At 46.8% G+C, this 9,453-nt stretch overlaps 1 protein-coding gene across 1 annotated transcript in view; it reads left to right on the plus strand.

Annotated features, from left to right (window-relative positions):
• The window catches only part of LOC137885856 (astrocytic phosphoprotein PEA-15), a 32,656-nt gene that overhangs the window by 20,519 nt on the left and 2,684 nt on the right, over positions 1 to 9,453 (plus strand). The window contains exons 2-3 of the mRNA XM_068728161.1: positions 8,494 to 8,668; positions 8,792 to 8,947. Coding sequence (XP_068584262.1) covers positions 8,497 to 8,668; positions 8,792 to 8,947 — 328 coding nt within the window. The 5' untranslated portion in view covers positions 8,494 to 8,496. The remainder of the gene's footprint in view (positions 1 to 8,493; positions 8,669 to 8,791; positions 8,948 to 9,453) is intronic.

Raw genomic sequence — 9,453 nt, forward strand, 5'->3', positions numbered from 1 at the left:
TCACGCCTCCATCAGGATCAGCTACCGCCAAAGCACCGCTGTGGCAAAGTGTACGAAGATATACAACTATAAATATAACTGAAGTCTAGACGCTAAAGTTTGAGTTTCTGTCTTTTCTCTCTATTTACTCTAATAAACAAACTTGCTTGTGCGAAGTTTATAATGAGTCATTTATTTGAAAATGTCACAGATGATTGCCGAAATTAAGTTTTTTTGTTTGTTTTTTTGGGGGGGGGGTTCAAGAGCATGCACAGAAGAAGACAAATCCAGCAAGAGAAAAAGAGTGATTTAATAAAAAATAAAAGATATTTAAATCAACTGCACTATTTTTACACACAGCAAATCTTCTTTTCTCCTCAATGAGAAATGGGCCAGTGGCCTATATTCTCCCCAGATTAGCGCCTCCTCTTTTCCCTCTCTCTCTCTCTCTCTCTCTCTCTCTCTCTCTTTCTCTCTCTCTCTCTCTCCTTCTCTCTCTCTCTGTCTCTGTCTCTCTCCCTCTCTCTCTCTCTCTCTCCCTCTCCCTCTCCCGCTCTCTCTCTCTCTCTCTCTCTCTGTCTCTCTCCCTCTCTCTCTCTCTCTCTCCCTCTCCCTCTCCCGCTCTCTCTCTCTCTCTCTCTCTCTGTCTCTCGCTCTGGGCTTTTGAGCTGATGAGTGCTGGCAGTACTCGCCGCCTCATTGGACACGAGGCCGTCTGTAAGAAGAAAAAAAAAAAAGGACCAAACCTCCTTATTTCCCTCCGTCCCCGTGCGCTCCGCCCCCCCCCCCCATCGTCCCATAATCCCGTTCACAATATCACTCCCTGCGCTCTTCCTCTTCACTTCTGCATCCCTCTGTTCGCTGTCCAGGGCCTGTGGTGTGGAGCGGCCGACCAGACGGGGTCAACGCTCCTCCAAAGCATGCAAAGACAAATGGCGTGGCGGGGCGCTCTCCTGTGATGATGGCGACCTCATCGCCCGCCCTGTGGCTGGGCCGTAAAGAGCACAACAAAAGAGGAGTTATGAAGAATAAAAGTTAAAAAAAAACGACGGCAGAGAAGCGATTACGAAGGGAGAAGCCGAGACAAAGAGGCGGCGTTTACTTGGGAATGATTTGGATGAGGGGGGGGGGGGGGGGCAGCGTTTTTTACCTTTTCGACGGCGTCTGACTGCATGTACCGGATGATAGACGACAACGCTGTAGAAGCAACACGAATGTCATCTTCTAATATAACAGCCGGACGTCTGCAGGCTAACTTATGAACTGTGAGCTCTTCGCTCGTTATGAATAAATCATAACGAGTTCCATTACTGAATCCCGTTTCACATTAAGCGATGATTATAAATCGCGTCAGCAAAGTTTTTTTTGACGTTTGCTGTCCTCGAAAGTGCAATACCGGAAAGTAAACCTCTCATGCTCAATAACTGGACACGTACAGGAGCTGGATGCTTCCCAAAATCAAAGATTTTCAAAACAAAACAAAACGATAAGCTCTCTGTCATCTCGCCATGTGCGGAGAGGCGGATTGGATCCAGGCAACCGCCGATCGAAGTCCGGCTGCTGCTTGAGAGCCAGTCAGCCCAGGACTAGAGGGCGGACATTGATGTGGGTTAGGTTCTGTGTATTTACTGCCTGGACCCCAGAGTGCAAACGGGGAGAGATTCAGCGCAAAATGGGTGATCTGAAGAATCAAGTGCGAGTGAGTTTTGCCGAAACAGTTTCATCGGTCCACTGTGACCTGTTCGGTAATTTCACTGGTCCGATATGACCAGGTTAAATGTGTTCGGCGGCGGGAAGCTAGTTAGCCTGTGAAAATCCATCAATTAGCCGCATCGTTGTAAAAGCCGCAGTCTCAAAGCGTGTGGGGAAAAAAAGTAGCGGCTTCTATACCGGAATTTACGGTAGGTTCGGCTCGTGAGTATTTGTTTAAAGGTTTGATGGTAATTTGAGCGCAGCGGCTTAAGTCTCGGTACTGGCTGTGATAACATCAGGAGTAATGGAACGCGAGGTATTCTGAAAAAATATTCAACCAATGTCCTTTTTAATTACAGCTGCAACCCTAACCCAGTGCACCGCTGCTGTTGAAGCACAATAGAATATTAAACAATCACTAATATTCAGCCCACACTCCTCCCAGCCGTCCTTTTTAAGTGGACATGGTGAACCTCTCCATACACATAATTGCCTATTTACACATTAGCTCTCCATCTAATCTCGTTACATCACCCCCCCCCCCCCCCCTTCACTTAAAGCCTCTGTCATTATTTACTCACGACGTTGAGGAATTCAGAGATACAAGCGTCATATGTGTAACTTCTGCTGCTGGTGCATTAAAAAGAGCGACCGTAAATGCGTAGCGTTAAGGTCGATGGCGGCGCTCTGGGATAATATGTGTCGCAGTGGACAGTTTGAGGAAAACCCTCAAACTCATTTACAGTCCCTTGCCGGGAGCGTAGTGTTGATGAATGCGTTACAAGCGCCTGTAGACGAGAGTATATTATTATTATTATTATTATTATATATAGGTCGTGAGCACGTGGGTTGAAGCGAGATGCTTGAAAGAAACAATTAGTTCCACGCTCAGAAACGATATCACAGGATGGGTAGGAGAGGCTTTCTGACCTGAGAGGGAGATTTTTATTTTTTTATTTTTTTGGAGGCGGACATTCAACTGTGAGCTCTTCTGCCTCCCACTCTCTAATCCCTCACCTCCTACTGCTGCTGCAAGACTGGAGACATATTCAGGAACAAAACCAAGAACCAAACGGGTTTATTGCACTGAGAGGGGAAAACGAGAGGAAGCGATTGAAACGTCCCGTAAACTGCTGCTGCATCGCCTTATAGAGGGTTTTTTTTTTAGAACGTCGCCGCACACGGACCGATTTTTGTAAAGTCGAGGTGAGTTTCCACGGGAGATTTAAAGATGGAGAGTGGGAGGGACTCCTACACTCGTCCTCTCAGTCCATCTGAGAGAGAGAGAGAGAGAGAGAGAGAGAGAGAGAGAGAGAGAGAGACACACACTGTGTTGGCCACTCTGTCAGGTTCATGAGTGAAAGTTGTGGGTTTGTTTCACGGCACAATAGCGGAAGAAGTGGCGCTCTTCTTCTTTTGTGTCACAAACTCAACTGGACATTTCACACTTGCAGTTAAAAAAAGAAGGAATGATGGAATATGTAATACTTCAGAAAAGTAAAAATAAGATGAGCGACACAGGAAGAGACAGGCAACTTTGCTGACGGAACAGGAAGCGGTCGGGTTTATGGGAAACGTAGGTCTAAAATTATCCAGATGGTAAATCGGCGGTCTGGTTTTGCAGGCGGTTGAACAACCAGCTAATGCATTTCCCTCTCCAGCTTCTGAAATGTGAGGATTTGCTGATTTTGTGTTTGCATCGTGTTGCTGATAGTCTTCATGAGACGAGAGGACGACATGTGAGGAGAAGACAGGATGATGGAGTAAAAGAGACAAAGACAAACCAGACACACACACACACACACACACACACACACACACGGTCTGGATATATTGAGTAGAAAACAGTACACAACAGAGTCTACACAACTGAATCTACACAACTGAGTCTACTCCTCGATCCAGATCTCCGTCAGAGATATTTTTGAGCTGCTATCCCGGTGGTTTGGTTGCCATGGTGAAATCTGAAGGCTTGTCTCCCTGCTGAAGTCCTGCACAAGTGTGTGTGTGTGTGTGTGTGTGTGTGTGTGTGTGTGTGTGTGTGTGTGTGTGTGTGTGTGTGTGTGTAAAGAAATGCCATGATTCATATTCAACATATGACTCAAATGGCACACTTTAAATGTGTGTGTGTGTGTGTGTGTGTGTGTGTGTGTGTGTGTGTGTGTGTGTGTGTGTGTGTGTGTGTGTGTGTGTGTGTGTGTGTGTCAGTCATTCTCATCGGGGGGGCTTTTATTCTGAAAGGGTTGGGGAGGGTGCGAGGTGAAGCGAGAAAGGGGAGCGGAGGGAGGATGGTCTCTGCCCTGTCGCTAGGTAACAGTCTCCAGGCCTAAAAAGCAAAGCCTCGCCTGGTCTCCATGGCAACGTCATTGGCGTGTGGAGGGTGAATGGAGTTTTTTGGTGGTTTGTGGCGCACATACGTGTGCGTGTGTGTGTGTGTGTGTGTGCACTCAACAAAGAGAAGCACTCAGCAGGTTGATCATCAGTGCGATTGGAAAGGGAATAATGAAAGTGTTGAAATATGAAGCGTATAAAATCAGATGAAATAGATTCTTTGAGTGCTTGAGGATTCTGCAGATATCGTCTGCGTGCGTAAAGTCTTCCACACATTTGCGCTTGACATTATCTTCATGTAGCACACACTCGCCTCAGGACTGCACTCATGAACTCCAGAGAATACACATTGATCCACTCCTGCCGCGTCTATGCTCTAAAGCGTGGACGAGGACGGGTCCGAAGGAGGGAGGAAAGAGCAGCGAAGGGAGAGAACAGTGGGTCTGGTCGAGATGGATAATGGCCCAATGATTGCACAATGTAAAGCAGACTGTGGTGGTGGGGGGAGAGGAGGGGGGGGGGGGGGTTAGCAGTTTAGTCACGGAGCAGAAGAAGACTGCTTGGCATCCATTCACGCCTTGAGTTCTCTGGCACTTTATTAATTAATGCCAAAACTACTGAACCAAGTTGTGCAAAAGTGCTTAAAAAAGCTGGAAACGAAGGGAGAGCCAGGGTATCCGTTTCCATCTGTTTCCAGCCTTTATGCTAAGCTAAGCTAGCCAGCTGGCTGGCTGTAGCTTCCTATTTAAACCGACCGATGTGGGAGCGATAGCGATCTCCTCACCTGACGTTCCGCAATAAACGAATGAGCGTGTTTTCCCAAAAACGTTCGGCCGTTCCTTTTATGAAGGGCTAGAGCTGCGAAAGACGCAGCGAAAAGTCCAAAAAGTTATCGATAAGCTCCCCGAAACCTGCGGGGGAAAACTGTGAGCATAAACGCTCTGCACTCTTACAAGTGCAGAGCTCCCCCCCCCCCCCGCAGATTGATCACGGCTTGAATCAAACCGACTGTTTGTCCAAATGTTTTGGCACCGATAAACCTCCGTACGTCACCCACCAACGCAGCATTAAACCGCATTTCTTCCTTTGCGCTAAGTCCTCTTTTATTGCTCACGCTCCTTGAACAATTTAATATATAAGCTGAATTTGTAATTATAACTTCAGTGACAACTCTCTTTCTTTCTCTCTCTCTGTCTGTCTGTCTGTCTCACATTTAAGGACACACACACACACACACACACACACACACACACACACACACACACACACACACACACACACACACACAGGCAGCAGAGACAGAGGAACGAGCAGACAAAAGCATGTTTGTGTTCATGAGAATGTGAAGCACAGTGGGTCTCTATGTATGGAAGCAGTGTCAGGCTCGTCCCAGAGAGGCTGGGGGGGGGGGGGGGGTGAGCGACAGTCGGAGGGGATTTCACAAACTCTGTTACTAAGAGCATGACTGCAGGGTTGCACGGGGATTTAAAAAAAAAAAAAAAAAAAAGGACTATAGCTGTCTTTGCCTTCTCTCTGTGATCACTCACACAGTTGTAGGTGATGATGCAATTCACGCATTCATCGCCATAATTGTCTGTCTTCGTGGCAAAAGTATGGATCCATTGATTTGAGTTTCATACAGCTGCCAAAGGAGCATGAAACACGAGATCAGCTGTATTTTAGTCGAAAAAACGTGTTTGTATCTGTTGATTGAGAAAGAGTTAAAGGCGACGGGGGAGAAGGAGGTGGTGGGAGAGAGAAACGCTAAATGTAGCCACTCTATCCATTGTTGTTTTTTTGAGCCCCCCCCCGCCACCTTCTCCTCTGAAAGTACACAAAAGCAGCGCCGGTCCATTGTGGTGCAAAACAGAGAGCAGGCAGGGCGACCTGGGTCGAGAGAGGAGGCACAGGGACCAACACAAACACACACACACACACACACACACATTCAGTCTGCCAGTCTCACACACACACACACACACACACACACACACACACACAATTCACAAGCTTGTGAGTCGAAGCTTTCAAACAAACATTCACTTCAGTGCACGCAAATACATGCAAACATGCACACACACACACACAATTTACAAATCGTGCATTTCAAGTTAGGAGCCACACACACACACACACACACACACACACACACACACACACACACACACACACACACACACACACACACACAGTATTCAGACCCTTGTTGTATTCACTGGAGTTAAGGTGCATATCCCTGCTCTCTCCCACGCAGCGCTTTGTGTTGATTGAGCAAGTTGCTCTGGTGAGAGAGGAGATGAATGTGACATTTAAGACACACACACACACACACACACCATCTCTCTCTCTCTCTCTCTCTCTCTCTCTCTCTCTCTCTCTCCCCCGACATGCACAGTAAAAGCGCCCTGTCATCATTGTGCTCTCGCCCTGAGGCTGAGCTCGAGGATCAGACAAAAAAAACCAAATCCCACCAATTAGCCATTAGAGAGCAGACAAACACACCACGACCTGAGACCAGCGTCTGAGACTGCAGCATCCCAAACATCGCATGCTGACTTAGAGACTCCCCGTTTGTGAGTACTGCATGTACAGACCGATTCATCTAGTCGCCACTTATTAGCTGGAAATGCAGATTTTTTTTATTTTGATTTCCCAAAAATCACTGCTAGAAAGCATCTACTCCCATCCGACGTGTCCCTGTGAGCTAAAGACGATGGCATTGTGCTTAAGCTGCCGCTACAGCGTGTGCATGTAATGCTCCGCAGCGGGTTGGGGGCCCTCTGGTGGTAGCTGCAGGTGACGGCGGCTCGGTTATATAGGTCACATCATCGCGGCGCGTCTCTTCTGGGTCGTTCTGTACGAAGGGGATCAGAGGCAGACAGAGCCTCGTGCCGGTGGCCCATGATGCACTGCATTCAGCGGCATGCCAGGGATGTGGATGGGGGGGGGGGGGGGGGGGGTTGGGGCTGCTGTGAGATGTACATTCATGTCGTGGGAAGCTTATGTTGCAAGAGATGGGTAGTGGAGGAGGCGGTCCTTCTGCGACTTGCTTCCCAGAGTTGTCGAAGTGTCCCCCGAGTGGAGACACTGGATCCCATCCAGCTGAGGTGCAGGTGTGTGTTGGGTTTTTTTTTTTTTAGGTGACCATAATCATTCCCACACAGCTAAACCGACGCCTCGTTAAACTCACTGAGGGCTTGGGGGAAATATGTCACCGGGATGTTCGGGATAGCAGGGCCTTTTGGGGACATTTTTTTGAGGCAGCCATTCGATCGGATGCGAGGTTGAAAGTGTTGGAAGCAGCACCTCCAGGTTGGGTTTCCGGTTCGCTGTAGCATGATGTCATTGGCATCCTCCTATGTCATTTAAACGTCTTATTACCCTACCCTTCTTTTGTTTTGGCCTGTATCGTCTGATCATTGTAAACTGAATATCTTTGGGGTTTTGCACTGCAGGTTGGACAAAACAAGACATTTGGGGACATTTTCAGGGACATTTTCTCACCGTATCTTGATGTTTTGTAGACTAAATTGTCGAAAGAGTGTCCAAATTTGGAACAAGACAGGATGTAGAACCAGCGAATCTGCTTAAAGGATTAAAGAATCCTCCTGATAGTCGCCAATATATTTTGATCTTCTACAAGCATTTATTATAGATCCGGCACACAAATCACAGATCTTTTTGTTCCTGTGTAACTCTTCGCATGCAAATATCCCATCTTTGTGAAGATTACCTAAACCCCCAACACTCATTCTTTAACACTAGCCTGATCCGTAAACCACTGCATGCCTCTGCACCGAATCCCTTAACCGCTGTTCCCCTTTCAGGTCTAAAGCTGAAAACAAGCCACGCATCCGAGTACCTCGCATGCACACACCGGCTAAATCACCGAGGGGTAGACCTGCCTCTCCTCCAGCACGCGTGGAATAACCCAACATTTGACAAAGACCTGCTTTTTGTGTTTCTACTGTAGCACAGAAAGTCCTCTAGAGGGAAACAGAGATCAATAGAAATGTTCATTAGATCTTGACAACTGATCCATGCTTCCATGCTTTGGATACACGGAAAATAAATCTTTTTGTGAGACTTTTTTTGGCTTTAGTTGAAAGAAACTTTCAAGTGTAATAAAAGTCAATACAAATGGAGAACCTTGTGATGGAAAGCAAAAGCCGAATGCTGACTGAAGTCCTTCACTGAGTGCATAGATCCCCCCCCTTTGGGACGTCCTTACTTACGGCGCAAGACAGTGTTTCGTCCCTGTTTTGTCGCGTCTCTTCAGTCAGTCTCCTCTTTCAGATACAAAGAGAGAGACGAGTGACGATACGATCTGTTCTCTGTGTCTTTGTGCTCTTTCCATCCCGCTCTGACAGTATGCGTTTGTCATTAGCTAAGATTTCCGCACTGGAGTCTCTTGTTTATTTCTCCCCCCTGTTGATCATCTTCTTCAGGGTATCTAACTGTCTTCCTCTCTCTCTCTGTCCTTGTACCCAGACCATGGCGGAGTACAGCTCTCTGCTCAGCGACCTGTCTGAAAACATCACCAACGAAGACTTGGAGCAGCTCAAGTCGGCCTGCAAGGAGGACATCCCCGAGGACCAGAGCAACAACATCACCTCCTCCAAGGAGTGGTTCAGCTACCTGGAGAAGAACGACAAGCTGGCCCAAGGTGAGAAAGACGGACTCAAGTAATCTTTTTATTTGATCTACCAGGGTGGGAAACAAAGAGCAGAGTTTGCCTCGACATCTCTGCTATAAACTGATGACGCTAACGACACCGTTTCCCATGCAGATAACCTGTCGTACATCGAGCACATCTTCGAGATTTCGCGGCGACCGGACCTGCTGACGAGGGTGATCGAGTACCGCACCACCGTGCTCAAGATCTCTGAGGATGACGAGATCGACACCAAGCTCACGCGCATCCCCTCGGCCAAGAAATACAAAGGTGACACGCGCCCTGTGAGCTTAATCTTAGATCTGGGGTTACATTTATGTATCAGTTTTCTAGATTATCAGGCTAATATTAGCTGATTGGCTTCCTGGTCTGCCGAATCCAATCGAGTTCATAACAGGGTACAAACTATCACATTCATGTAACATTAATAATAATATGCAGATATGCATATTTATTAAATGTGCATAAACATGGTCTGGATTGATGCTGCGAAGAATAGTCGACCAGTCCAGAATTTAAACATCTATAACATCAGATTCATATAAATCCAATACCATTATTGATATATTAGAGTTATTAAAAAAAGAAAATAAAGTAGTAACGATATATATTTTATCTTTTTTGATGAATTGTGATTTGAAAGCATCAATTGGGGCTTTATCTTACACGTATTCTGGTTTAATTATGTCTAATTTATTTATTTCGGGTGTAAATAAAGATTGCGATAACCAATACGGCGTGTTTTAAGAGAGGATATAATGTTCTTTCTCCTCCTC

Source organism: Cebidichthys violaceus, unplaced genomic scaffold (assembly GCF_023349555.1).
Source record: "Cebidichthys violaceus isolate CVI_PGR_0920_01 unplaced genomic scaffold, fCebVio1.0.p SCAF_41, whole genome shotgun sequence".
Classification (NCBI taxonomy): domain Eukaryota; kingdom Metazoa; phylum Chordata; class Actinopteri; order Perciformes; family Stichaeidae; genus Cebidichthys; species Cebidichthys violaceus.